This window comes from Chionomys nivalis, chromosome 3 (assembly GCF_950005125.1).
Source record: "Chionomys nivalis chromosome 3, mChiNiv1.1, whole genome shotgun sequence".
NCBI classification, from domain to species: Eukaryota; Metazoa; Chordata; class Mammalia; order Rodentia; family Cricetidae; genus Chionomys; species Chionomys nivalis.
Genome location: NC_080088.1, coordinates 90255720 through 90270569, shown reverse-complemented (window position 1 = coordinate 90270569; position 14850 = coordinate 90255720). Strand labels below are relative to the sequence as shown.

The 14850-nt window shown below is 43.7% G+C and overlaps 1 protein-coding gene across 2 annotated transcripts in view; it reads right to left on the bottom strand.

Moving 5' to 3' along the window:
* The window catches only part of Rnf216 (ring finger protein 216), a 122840-nt gene that overhangs the window by 21683 nt on the left and 86307 nt on the right, over positions 1-14850 (bottom strand). For both annotated transcript variants that reach the window (XM_057765282.1, XM_057765283.1), the window contains exon 14: positions 7549-7646. In XM_057765282.1, coding sequence (XP_057621265.1) covers positions 7549-7646 — 98 coding nt within the window. The remainder of the gene's footprint in view (positions 1-7548; positions 7647-14850) is intronic.

Below are 14850 nucleotides of genomic sequence, written 5' to 3'. Positions count from 1 at the left end.
AAGTGACTGACAAAACTACCAACATTGGTGGAACTGTCTTTGAAATTTCTTGCTTCGTGGAAAAGTCTGCTGGATACTATGGGCCTGTAGGCTGAAGACTGACGTCCCAACGGTGCAGAAGAACTTTGGGTGACTGTCCAGGCAGCAAGATGTCTCTGTCAATTCTAGAGTTTTGGACTTCCTGTTTACTTAGGCAATATTATATCCTTCTGAAGTCTTTGGAGTTGAAAAATAGATAGTAATATTGTAACTTTAATTCTTGTTTGATACCTGTTTTGATATATATATATATATATATATATATATATATATATATATATAGTAATTTTACTATGTTAAAGTTAAAATCTTCCTTTTTCTTTAATCAGAAAAGGGGAGGTGATGTGGGATTCCCCTCTGTATGCTGTGAATACCATTGGTTAATAAAGAAACTGCCTTGGTCTGTTGGTAGGGCAGAACTTAGCTAGGTAGGGAAAATTAAACTGAATGTTGGGAGAAAGGAGGCAGAGTCAGGGAGAAGTCATGGAGCTGCTGCCAAGCTGAAACTGCTGGTAGGCCACGACCTCATGGTGATGCACAGATTAATGGAGAAGGGTTAAATTAAGATGTAAGAGTTCGCCAATAAGAAGCTAGAGCTAATGGGTCAAGCAGTAATTTAAATAATACAGTTTCTGTGTGATTATCTAGAGGCTGGGAACCAACAAGCAGCCTCCTTACAACAAAAGCCTCCATAAGACCCATCAGTAGGACTTTTTCTTAATTAATGACTGATGGAGAAGGGCCCAGCAATTTACTGAGTTGTTACCATCCTTGGTCTGGTGATTCTGGGTACTATAAAGAAGGTCAAAGAGGCCAGTGAGCAGCACCCTTCCATGGGCTCTGCATCAGTTCCTGCCTTCAGAGGGATTCCTGCCTTGCTTGAGGTTCCTGTCCTGACCTTTCTTCACTGACAGACTATGGATGTGGAAGCATAAGCCAAACAAACCCTTTCCTCCCGAAGTTGCTTTGGTCATGGTGTCTCATCACAGTAACAGTAATACCAATTAAGACCAAGAGAAATTAAGCGCTCTTCAATGCTGAACTATCTCTCTAGTCCAAATAAAACAGTATATCTTTTAACAACAACAACAACAAAAAAGCTGGAGAGTGACTAAGGAAGACACATACCAGCCTCCCACCTTTTAAATTAATTAATTAATTAAACAATATTCTGTCTGTGTGTATGCCTGCAGGCCAGAAGAGGACACCAGACCCCATTACAGATGGTTGTGAGCCAACATGTGGTTGCTGGGAATTAAACTCAGGACCTTTGGAAGAGCAGGCAATGCTCTTAACCTCTGAGCCATCTCTCTAGCCCCTCAGCCTCCCACTTTTATCCAGAAACCAATCATTTTGTCTGCAGCCACTCTAGCAGTTACTTTGCTATGGTTTGACTTGGACTTCTCTGATGATTAATGCAACTGAACACTAGTGACTGCTTATCGCTCCCTCATTTTCTTAAAGAATATCTACGGAAATTATCTGTCTTTGGGTTCGACTGCATTCTCTTGCTGCTTTGAAGATCTTCTCTATTTGGGCTGAGACTAGCTCTGCAGGAGAGCACTTGCAGGCACGTGTAAGTCCTTAGGTTAATATTTCTAATATTGAAAATGAACTAAAATATGAAATTCCCCCCCCCCAAACTAAAACAAAGATCTGTTTGTTCCTTTTCTTAATTATTTTCTCTCCATTTTCCAACTGGATGATGTCAATTCAACAAATCTTCAAAAATTACATTTTTCCCCCAGACAGGGTCTCACCTACGTAGCTCTGGCTGTCCTGAAACTCACTCTGTAGTCCAGGCTGGCCTTGAATTCACAGAGATCCATGTGGTGCCTCTACCTCTTAGTGCTGGGACTAAAGGCATGTGTCACTAAGCCAGGCTCATTATTTTCTTTAATTCATTTTTTGATTTTTTTCAATGTGTACAAATGTTTTGATTTCACATATGGCAGTGCACCACTTGTGTACCAGTGCCCTCAAAGGCCAGAAGAGAGCCTTGGAGCCTCTCTGGAACTGAAGTTACAGATACTTGTGAGCTGCTATGTGGGTGCTGGGAATCAAACCTGGATCATTTGAAAGAACAGCCAACGTAATGTTAACCACTGAGCAATCCCGAGTCCCCTTTTCTTTTGGGACACAGTCTAATGCAGGCCTCAAATTTGGTATTAGCTGAAGATGACCTTGAACTCCTGATCCTTCAGTTTTGACAGCCTAAGGGTTGGGATTACAGGCATGTACCATTGTAACCAGTCTTATGAAGTGCTAGGAATTCAACTCAGGGCTTTGTGTATATAAGGTAAAAAACCCCTTTACCAATTGAGCTAACTTTTAGCACTCTCAGATTCTTTTTTTCTCCCCCAAGACAGGCTTTCTCTACTGAACAGTCCTGACTGTCCTGGGATTCACTCTGTAGCCTATGTTGGCCTCGAACTCAGAAATACATCTGCCTGCCTCTGCCTCCCAAGTGTTGAGATTAAAGGCATGCGCCATCACCACCCAGCCTCTGATTCATTCTTTTGCTCAAATCTGCTATGACATTTTTTTCATACTTTTTCACTGGTACTGGTACTTTCTGTCCATGGCTTCTTTTTACTCTCTGTTGATGACAATAGAATTTAAGGATTTGTATGCAGTATTTCCTCCTGCAAATAGGTCACACTTCCCTAGTTTCTTTGAATGCCCTGTAAATTATTGTTGAAAATTGGGTATTTTTAATACTGTAAGTGGAAATTGCAAATCAGACTGCTTCTTGCAGGTTTGGCAGTAATGAGGCTTTTTAAAGCTGTTTCATAAGCATTGTATTTTCCATTGTGTGGGGTTATGATCAGTGGTAGAACGGAGAGATATTTTTAAGCTTTGAAGCCAAACATACAGAGTCGTTCCTAGTCCATTCTGGTCTTCAGCTCACTGTATAATATGGGTTACTTGAAATTCTATATTTATTTATTTATTTATTTATCTATCTATCTATTTGTTTGTTTATTATGTATACAATATTCTGTCTGTGTGTAAGCTGCAAGCCAGAAGAGGGCACCAGACCCCATTACAGATGGTTGTGAGCCACCATGTGGTTGCTGGGAATTGAACTCAGGACCTTTGGAAGAGCAGGCAATGCTCTTAACCTCTGAGCCATCTCTTCAGCCCTTGAAATTCTATTATAGAACACCATCCTCTGCCAGGCATGGTGATGTACACCTTTAAACCCAGCAGTCGGGAGGCAGAGGAGGCTGATGTATGTAAAAAAGTTCTAGGAAATTCAGGGCTGTAGGGAGAGATAATGCCAAAGAAAGCTGTTCTCTGAGCATAACAGCCTTCACTATTTCCATCTGAGTAGCTGTGACTACCCACAGAGGATGCTAACCTGAGATTTCAGCTACTCCTTTCTCTTGTCTCTAATCTCTATGTATTATCTTCCTCTAACTTCTATGTAATTCTGCCCAAAGTCTTGGAAGGTGTAAGAGTATACAAGAAACAGGTGTGGTGGCACATGTCTTTAATTCTAGCACTGGGGAGAAAGAAGCAAGAGGATCTCTGTGACTTTAAGGCTAGTCATAGTGAGACCTTGTCTTAAAAAAACAAAACAGAAAGAGAAAAAGTATATAGAGGATGGAAGCCTAACTGAAGGGGTGAATGTCATCTACACAGCTGTAGGAAGTAGTTTCTCAGGTGGGACTTTTGGTGGGATGGCTGTTTTGGGATTACCCATGCTCTATAAGCAAGTCCAATAAATTTGTTCCCCAAGTTGGCCCTTTCTAGGGTGAGTAGACGTTTATTTCCATCTCCCCAGGAAAAGTTTACATGGCAACTTATTTATTCTGTCTGTCTGTCTCTCTCTCTTTTGGTTTTTTGAGAAAGGGTTTCTCTGTAGCTTTGGAAACTGTCCTGGAACTAGCTCTTGCAGACCAGGCTGGCCTTGAACTTACAGAGATCCACTTGCCTTTGCCTTCCAAGTGCTGGGAGTAAAGGTGTGCACCACCACTTGAGACCATTTGTCTGTGTAGTCCTAGCTGTATCTCGTAGACCAAGCTACTCTGGAATTCACTGAGATCCTCCAGCTTCTGCCTCCTGAGTGCTGGGATTAACAGTATGCACCACCAGACAACTTCTGCCTCTGCTGCTTTCATCTCCTGAATGCTGGAACTATGGGGGTTCCATATGCCTGCCTCTCTCTTTTTTTGTTAAAGCTACCCATGTAGCCATCAACTCCAAGATGTCTGGGCCTAATACTTGTTGTTTAGGAGCATCTGAAAATGGGCCAGGTGGACACTAAGTAGAGCTCAGCTCCTCTGTGAAATTTCCTCGCTAAAGTCATCTGACAGTGATGCTCTCAGATCTGACTCTAAGCTAGAGGACATACATGGAGGGAACAAGTCTGACAAGACTATGAGAAAACAGTCAGTGACAGACAGTTTTCTGTAGGCTGACTGTTTTTGTCAGAAGTCACCAACATGGTAAGCTATGCCAGCACTTGGGAGGCAGAGGTAGAAGGACCGTAAGTCTTGGGTCAGCTGGGCTGTGTGGTGACCACCCACTACATTAGGGGCAAAGCTTCTAGCTCATGAACCTTTAAGAGAAACAATTACATCCAAAGCCTAATGTAAGTTAGGCAAATGTTCTGCACTTAGCCTTCTACAGCTTTGCTCTGTGTGCGTGGCTATATTTTTGAAACAAGGTGTTTGCTGTAGAACAATCTTTGTACACTATGAATATGCATTACTCTCACTGGCTAATAAAGAGCTCACTGGCCTATAGCTGGGCAGGAGAAGGTTAAGTGGGAAAACCAGACTAAGAGGATGCTGGGACAAAAAGGGGCAGAGTTAGGAGTCACTAGCCAGATGTAGAGGGAGCAGAAGATGCTAATAAAGGTACTGTCACATGGCAGAGAGTAAATAGGAATATGGGTTAACTTAAAATGTAAGAGTTAGCTAGTAACTAGTCTGAATCATCGCCCGAGAATTTAATTAATATAGGCCTCAGAGTGGTTATTTGGGAATAGGCGGCTGGGACAGAAATGCCTTTTTACAGGTCTTACTCTGTAACCCAGTGTAGACTCTTCCTGTCTTAGCATCTTAAGTGTTAGGATTATGGCCCGTGCCACCATACCCAGCTAAGAATAGTGCCTTGCCAGGGTATCCAGTTAGAGCATTACCTCATAGCATTTCCCTGTGTACATCCTGAGCTTTCTTTTTCTTTCTTTCTTTCTTTTTTTTTTTTTTCTTCGAGACAGGGTTTCTCTGAAGTTTTTGGTGCCTGTCCTGGAACTAGCTCTTGTAGACCAGGCTGGCCTCGAACTCACAGAGATCCGCCTGCCTCTGCCTCCCGAGTGCTGGGATTAAAGGCGTGCGCCACCACCGCCCGGCCATCCTGAGCTTTCTTATTTTTGCTACTTGGCACAAGTATGATCCTTCGAGGTCAATATGGTAAGGAAGGCAAGTTAAAGCTACCTAAAACCAGCATCTAACTCCCACAGGCATCTTACAGACTGCAGTCAACACTGACTTCAAGGTTTACAATGCTGACTTCTCCTCTTCTGTTCTTTACTTGTCTGTGTGGCCTGTACAGAAGAATGGGACTAAGAGAGCAATGTGGCAGGTACACTGCCGATGGCTTATCAGGTACTGAGTGACTGCAGCTGCTGGTTCAGATGCTATTCTCACTGTAGCAATAAACAGCTCCTGGCAATTGACACACAGGTACTGATATGGAAAATGCTTTTATTCTTTTGTTCAATGGTAGAGAATAGCAGCTGACAAGGATCTCATCTGTCTCCCACCAAGACAATATACTAGTCTGTGATTCAGGTGACACATAGACACATCTGACTTGATGAACAAAGCAGCAGGTGACCTAGCATACACTGATATGGAACAGTGGTGTATGTCATCTCTACAAAGTTCTGGTGGTTGGGAGGCCAGTTTTGCACCAGGAGAGTCAGTCTTCCTAATAGCAAGTGTGTGCTGTGTATCTCAACCCTCTTCTATGTACAGTGAAGAGGAGGTATTTTTGGATTCTGGAACTGACAGACATTGTATTGGATGCTCTACTCTGATAGGTTTGTTGATCTAGAGGACTGTCAAGCTAAGGTCCAGGGCAATCAGAGATGCAGAACAGGAGTGTCTACTCTTAAAACAACCACAATCTCCCTGAGAAACATCCATGGCCTGCTGGCAAGATTCAGCTACCTTATACAGAGAAACAAGTTCTCCATTTTTGGGGGGCTGAAGGGTAAGGATTGCTCTTAGCTTTTAGGAGCTATCTCACTCCTTGGCTCAGGGCCCCTCCCTCCAGCTTTAAAGACAGCAATGGAAAGTCAGGTCCTAATGTCTCCAAGCCCACAGTCATTTCTTACCTGACTACTTCCAAAAAAGGCATTCCAATCAGATGAGTTCACTACCTTAAGGTCCCTAACTTTTAAACAGATTGGTAAGGCCCCTGTTTCATACGCAAAAACATCATGGGGGCCATATTATTTTTCCTACCACAGTTATGACACAGAGCACAACCAGAAGCCAAGTCCCTAGGTTAAAGTCCCTGTTATGCTAATTACTTGTGTGACAATGATCATGCTAATTGGGTTTTCCTTGACTAGACTGCAAAGTGAGGACAACAGGACCTATCTGTGATACAGATCCAGAGATTGCTAGCTGTCCCTAATGTCATTCTTCATCTTCTAAGCAACAAACTCCCATGCCTATTCTCCATATTTAAGCTGAACATGAATGAAGTCATTCACTTGGAGGTCATATACATCATTTCTACATTACTTTCAATTTGAGGAAAAGCTGCCTACCTAATAACCTATCTCATTCCTCCCTTCCTATACACAACCACAGAGAGGATCCCACCACACATAGGGATTCAGGAGTGACTTAATGGGATACAGCCCACTAGCCTGGCAGAGCTGGATTCTATATGAAAGAAACAGACTTCTATAGCACCTGGTGGCTGCATTTTTCTTTCCCTCCCTTCTTTCTTTTTATGGTTTTACCAGACAGGGTTTCTCTGTGTTGCTTTGGATCCTGTCCTGGAACTAGCTCTTGAAGAGCAGGCTGACCTTGAACTCACAGACCTGCCTGCCTCTGCCTACTGAGTGCTGGGAATAAAGGTGTGTACGGCCACTGCCTGGCAGGTGATTGCATTTTCATAAGTTAACATTTAGAAATTGCTCAGCCACAAAGGGAGCACCACACAGTGCCGGTCATTAAAATAATTGATACAGTCTTTTGCCTTCTGAAGGTTGGCAATTCTACTTACTGTCTCAGACCACCAGTATCCTACAACACAGGCAGAAATGATATCAATACATTCTTACCTATGAAGACCTGGTACACCTGCTTACTGGCTAGGCAGTACTACTACCTGACATTTGAATAGCTATAGGTTTAGAAACAAAGAAATCGGTTAGAGTCCTGCCTAAGATTCCTCTGGGTGGGGACGGCTCAAACTGGCACTTCCCTTAGAACCCTTGGCTCCTCTCAGGGCCAACTCAGCCATCACATTACTTACATAGATGTCCGGTACTTGATGTCATCCTTTTCTGCCAGCTCTTCACAGGTCAGGCCATTATGCTCTTTCCAGAGTCCTTGACACTTCCTACAGGTCTCCTGGGGAGACAGATACAAAGTTTCTGGTGAGTGCCATACAAGCTTCTGTTCACAAAATGCCTTTGAAATGAGCTTCTTGGGTCTGAGTCTCTGAGAACTGCTGTCCCAATGAGCAAGGCTACTTCTAAAGATAGAACAGCAGCAGAAGAGTGAAGCATCAGAAGGTACAGGCTAGTCTTCTAAAGTACTGTGAGTTGTTTAAGGGTGTATCTGTTAGGATCTTACCCTCCACAATTCTTCCAGCCAGGTTCTTGGCATAGAACTGAGGAATATGATCATCAGGGGAACTAAGGAAGACATTCCTAACACCTATCATTCATAAGCATGGATATAAACATTCATTGTTTCACTTCATTACAAACACAAACTGAAAAATGTCATTACTTTGGGGATGAGGAGATTGTTTGTCAAAGTGTTTGCTTTTGGAGCATGTGTGTGCACATAAACATCATTACCTTTTATATTAGTAACAAGAACATAAGAAAACATTAAACCAATGATCCATCATGGGCAGAAGTGGAAACTAAAATTCTGCTCAGTATAGCACAGGAAAAGACGGTGCCTGGGCTCTGGCCTTGTCAGGAGAGGATACAAAAATCAGGGATTTAACAAGCTGTCATTGATACCTAGAGAAAACAGCATTCTGGCCAGAAGATGCTGGTGGAGAAAACTGGGCTCTAGGGTACTGCGGCTGGTACAGATGATACAAGCAGGCTTGAACGAATATGCATGGGCCAGGGAAGTTCATGTAGATCCTACAGTGACCTACTTATTAGTTTAGTTTTTATTCCAGAACATGAAGAAGCATGAAGGTAACATGAGTAGATTTGTGATTTTACTAGACCATTCTGGGTGAGATTCAGACTAAGGGGAGGAGTTCGAAACACAGTTTCAGGGGATCCACAGCATTCTTCTGACCTCTGTGGGTAGCAGCCATACATGTGGCACATCTATATTCACGTAGGCAAAACACTCATGAACATAAAATAATCAGGACAGCTGGGAGCTAGTATGGCCACCTAGTCAAATGATGAATGAAGGTCCATGAGACCCTGCAGAGAAGCTGAAAGTTAACTGATATGGGAGAAACTTCAGAAAGCAAGCTCAGCAGGTTTGAGTGTGGGGATGAGGCTCCAAGAGGACTTTTTTCTGGTTTGGACAAAAGACATTAACAACACTGACATATTTTGAGTGGGAAGCAGACAAAACCCTATATGATCTGGATGGTGGTACAAAATAGACATCTCTTGGGAATGTGAAGAAGGGGGTTGGTGGCAAATTTTAAACTTAGGGAGAGGGCAGCACAGATGCTGCTTAGCTCTATAAGAGCTTCATGACAATTCTACTCTCCATAAGTAACTGGTGACTTAGGTGACTCTAGGCTTAGGATGGTACATATAGACACTACCACAGCACACAAGGGTGCGTGTGTGTATAGAGTTTAGAGGACAACCCTGCCTTTCATCTTGTTTGGAATAGGGTTTCTCTTGCTGTTCACCACTGCATACTTCAGGCTACCTAGCCTAAGCCCACAAGTGTCCAGACCATCCTCCAGTCTCTACCTCCTATCTCATGGTATCGACGGCTGTCAAATTCAGTTTTTATGTAAGTTCTAGAGATCTGAACTCAGGTTGTTAGGCCTGAACAGCATACTGATCCATCTTCTCAGCCAGAGACTGTTATTTCTACATAAGTACATGGCAGTACCGGCCTGGGGAACATCTACACGTTGGCGGGAGGAAAGAGAATGGAGTCTGAAAGCAGCTGGTGGTGGAGCAGACAGAATTAGCTGCAAGGACACTGCAGTACTAATGGCTCAGGTGAACTGACAGAAGACACAATACTTTTCATTGTAAGACTGTGGGGTGAACAGTCAGTGCTTTTAACCAATGAGCCATTTCTCTAGCCTCCTGCCTTGAACTTCTAGATTTGAGTGCTAAGATCACAGATAGATGGCACCTGGTTATTTTGTGCTTGGGATGAATACAAGGCCAGCCTGGTTTATGTAGAGAGTTCCAGGACAGTCAGGGCTACATAGAAAGACCCTGTCTCAAAAAAAAAAAAAAAAAAAAAAAAGACTTTGTGACTATTCCAGGAAAATGGCATAAACAACAGCTGGAAAATGGATGAGCTGGTGTCTGGATTTTGTCCTCCTCCTAAACAAGAACAACAAACCACCCACAGAAATGACAGCTTGAAAACAATGCATGGCAGAAAGGCAGTTCTTCTGAACATCCTTACTTAATTCATGGCCTGTCTTCTTATGTGAAGAAATCCCATTCTCCAGGTAAGGCCCAAGCCCACAAAATAGCTTATGGTTTATGAGCGTCAAAGGGAAGTCCTCTGGCTTGTATTCGATAGTACAGTGGTCAGCCTGTTGGTTATATTTCTTCACAGTAAAGGGCCCAGGAGTCTCAAAGAATAAGCCTCAATTGTATTCTGAAGAGGCACTGTAGCTAGACTCTGAAACCCAGCACAGAGTAGGCTGGGCAAACTTTATCATGTGGAGCACTCTGCATCATCTCTTTTAAGCATTGTAATTTTCTTCTCCCAAACTCAGCTAGGCTTTGTTCCTAAATATCAAGAAGCTTCTGTAATGTGACAACAACCACATTCTTTAAACTGGGGAGAATGAGAAATGCCAGAAGGCTATTTTGGAGGGCAGAGCACCCTGACAAGTAACTTACCAACATGAAGCACAGCACACCATGTCCACCCAACCCAGCCAGGCCTGAGCTTTCAGGCCCATCCCTTTCCTGGTGACTTCACCCCAGGAAAAAGAGAGGGGACACAGGTGCTGGCTAACCTAGGCAACTCATTAAAGGAGTTGCTGTTTGTTATGACATTAGGAGCCTGCTGCCTAAGTCTTATGGGGCCCATGGATCCTTGAAAAGCTAAGATATCTTGTAATATAGAGAAAACATAGGTGGCTGGGGAGATGGCTCAGTTGGTAAAGTGCTTGCCTTGCAAGCATTAGGATCTGAGTTCAACCCCCAGAACCCACATCAAAAAAAAAAAAAAAAAAAAAAAGTCAGGCATAGTAGAGAGTCCTTGTAATCTTAGTTCTGGGGAGGATGATCCCAGAGGCCTTAAGGCCAGCCAGCCTGTAGAAATTAGCAAGCCCTCAATGAGATCTCATTTCTAAAAACAAGGCAGAGGAACACCACTGGAGATTGATTGCTGCATTCATGTGTACACACACACACACACACACTAAACAAACACCAGCAATCCTGGTCAATTCCCTAGGGTCCATTAATGCCTAGTCAACTCTAGGGACCACAGGGATCACGCTTTCAGGCCACCTGTGTTCTCCAGCTGTTGAAGATGCTAAGTCCCCCTCAAGGCTATCCCCCAAAGTCATATGGGTTAAGAACCAGAAGATCTAGAAGGACACTGATTTAAAGACACTGTGACAGATGCAGTAAGTTGTGAGAATCAATGCAGCTCAGTTAAATCAAAGCCCAGGCAGATTCAGTGAGTTTCTGTTATTGAAGGAAGTCACTGGAGACCCCAGGGAATTCCCTTTCTTCCATACAAGGAAGAAATAACATCAGCAGGAGCCTGATCCTCATCCAAAATTTCAGTAGCTAGCTAGTTCAGTAAAGCAAGTTTGGTGCAGTGGTATGAGGTGACAGTGTGGATGCATACACATGTATATCTAGTGTGAGAGGGGTGGTGGCAAGTGCACTCTAAGGAGCTGATAATATCTTTTTTGTTATTTTGTTTTTTCTTTTTGAGACAGGGTTTCTCTGGGTAGCTTTGTAGTCTAGCCGATCTCGAGCATCCGCTTGCTTCTGCCTCCTGAGTGCTGGGATTAAAGACATGCATCACCACTGCCCGGATTGTTTGTTTTGAGACAGGGGTCTCTCTACAGAGCCAGAAGCTCTCTCTGTAGATCAGGCTAGCCTCGAACTTACAGAGATCTGCCTGCCTCTGTCTCCTGAATGCTGGGATTAAAGGTGTGTATTTTAATAACTGGCTGAGGTCTTAAACTAAAATTCTTGGGGAACACACGCCCACATAACTGATAAAACAGTTACCCAGTTTGGACCGACACTGTCTGGTAAGGTGTCTTTCCAGGCTCTGCTACCAACAATAACCAAATATCAAACATTCAAAACAGACCCTTGAACCAAGCAGCTCGACAACGAGATGCATAAGTTGAACTTCCAATGAACACAGAAGGGTTTCATATTAATAAACAAAAATTATTTCAGGGATTTCAGGGTATGGTTCATTACAAGCTGGGTTGGTGCTACTTGGGGTAGTCAGGAGAATCGTCAGTTTGAGGTAAGCTTGGGTAATACAATGAGACCATATCTTAAAAAAAAATAAAAAAAAAAAAAAGTAATGCCAGATAGGTCTGAGTCAGGGCTGAAGTTTCTACCACTTGCAAATTGATAGGGCTGTGGCCGTGGGCTATTACTTTTTTTTTTTTTAACTTTTCGAGACAGGGTTTGGGTTTCTCTGTGTAACAGCCCTGGGTGTCCTAGAACTCGCTCTGTAGACCAGAGGCTCTGCCTGCCTCTGCCTCCAAAGTGCTGGGATTAAAGCTGTGCACCGCCATGCCCAGGCCAAATTTGTATTTTAAGGGAACATAGTGTGCAGGATCCATAGCTGTCATGTAGGCAGGACATGGCACTGGAACGGCCATAGCCAGTCAGCCTAGTGGCTAGAGAGGTCTGTGGGGAATGAGATATTGAGATTGAACCCAGAAGGTGAGCAGGAGTCAGTCATTGATAGGAAAGTGCATGTTCAGGCGTGGTAGAGATGCAAAAGGAAGACCTGGGTCAGCAGGTTGTTGGTGCCAAGGCTACAAGGAAGTCAGGGAGAGTGGAAGGAAGTATGATGACTCAATGGTTGCAGTAGCAGAGGTGGTGATGGTGGTGGATTTGATTCCTTCTTCGGGCCTCCCTAGGCTCCAGCATGGTCATGGTGAACATAAACTCAACCTTACATACAAACACAAATATAAATGAAAAATGTATCTTTAAAAAAGGAGGGTGAGCTGGAGGTTGGAGAGATTGCTCAGTGGTTAGGAGAACTGGCTGTTCTTCCAGAGAACCCAGGTTCAATTCCCAGTGCCCACATGACAGCTCACAACTGTCTATAACTCCAGTTCCAGAGTATTGAGTACCCTCTACCTCTGTGAGGAAGAGCCTCCGCCATATACAGGTATGTGTTTTGAGGTAAACGAGAAAGGAAGCTGTCACATTACTTGGTCAAGGCCATGGAACTGTAGACAGAATTCAGCCTGGCTCCAAGCAGGCTTGCTCTTTCCCCTCTGTTCCCACTGCTTCCCTGTGTGGTAGTTGATGGCAAGAACTGGTCATTGTTTAGCAGAAAACTCAAGGCACAGGGTCATGAGACAAGCCATTAGGTCTCAATGGAAACTCGTGTAAAGAGGCCACAGATGGGCAACTGGCAAGGCTGCCCAGTTGCAGCTGTGCAGGATGGTGCTTCCTAAATGGGCTTCCTGGAGAGCTGAGAATGACACAGACAACAGAACAATGGAATGGGATCAAATATGAGGCTACCCTTTCTTTCAGATCATCACAGGAGCTTGCTAATCAGTATATCCTTAAACTGGTCACGTGCAAGGAAGTGGCTGTTCCTCCCTCCTTCAGCCACTTTGGACATCTGGTGGGGCAATAGAAAGACGTATATACAAAGACAGGCTCAATGTGTGCTTTCCACACCAGAGCCAAGGATCAGTAAGTCATTCTCCATGGCTGGCTAGTCCTGGATCCTTCCTGTGAATACTCATCAATTGCCTTTTCAAGAGTAGCTAAGACTCTGACCATTTGGATTTTTAATTTTTTTTTTTGGGGGGGGGTCCTCACTATATAGCACAGACTAGCTTATAGCCCACTAGCTTATAGTGTCTGCCTCCTGAGTCCTGGGACTTTAGATATATGTCACTGTGACCAGCTGTTAGGATTTGCTGATGATTATTACTGTCACAAAATTGGGTCAAAGTTCTGGTTTAGAGTGATATTCGAAGTAGCAATGATTTCTGCACTGAGTAATGAAAAAACATTTTCACTTGCCCATTCTTGCCTCTTTATCCAGTGCTTTGAATGTCAAGCCATCTGGCAGGGTTTCTCTCTGCAAAGGCCCAAGAGGCGGGCATTATGAGGCCCTCCCTTCTCCATTTCCCTCTAGGCTGGTGGGACATTATCAAGTCTTGCACTCCTCTGAGGACTGAGCATGATGAGGTCAGGTCAGAAAGGTAGGGTATACAGGTACAGCAGCTTCCCTTCCCTTAGAGAGCTGGAGTGAGAAGTTTAGAGAAACGACTGACTAGTCAGTATCTATGGCCAAGACCAGTAGCCCCTTACCAATGTACACACCCTCTGCATTTACTAATAGCATAGCTGTGTCAAATATCAGGGCATCTGGGAAATTTTGATGATCTGGAAATAAGATGGTGCTCTTTTCCTGAATACCTGGGGCACTTGGCTTACAATCCATTATATTATTATTATTATTATTAGAGAAAGGATTTCTCTGTGTAGCCCTGATTGTCCTGGAACTCGCTCTGTAGACCATGCTGACTTCAAACTTAGAGATCTGCTTGCCTCTGCCTCCTGAATGCTGGAACTAAAGGCGTGCACCACCACTGCCTAGCTACACCAACTTAGAAATGGTCTCGCCGTAACTCAGGCTGGCCTTGTATCATGTCTCAGCTTCCCAAATGCTAGGTTCTATGTCCCTACTCTTCTCCCACTCATTCTAAAGAAGTGGTATAATCAGCTCACATCTTTTAATGAAGTTGTGCTATATCTGCAGGCGTTTTTCACTGTTTCAAAACAAACCATCTCTCAGAAACTTCAACTTGGTGTGGCCAGCCAAGTACTGTGAAATCTTAAAATGACCCTGTTTTCCTCTCTAGTCTCCAGCAAAAGAGCTTCAGAAGGAAAAGACTGCCCTTAAAAAAATTATAGACATACACTAAATCCAAAGGATGTGCGCACTATTTCTCTACAGTAAAGGAACCACTCAGTGTTACTCTCATAGGCTAGAACTAGTCAAGTACTCTTTCGGGAAGATCTGGATTTCTGTCCTCATGCTGCCCTCTAGGGACAAGCGGGTGTAAAAGCACCCTGGTCTCAATCTACCCTACTTTGGGAAAGGACAAGTTGGGATCAGGGTTCTGGGATAAAAAGTGGCTGCCGAAGCCTTCTTGGCATCAATAACA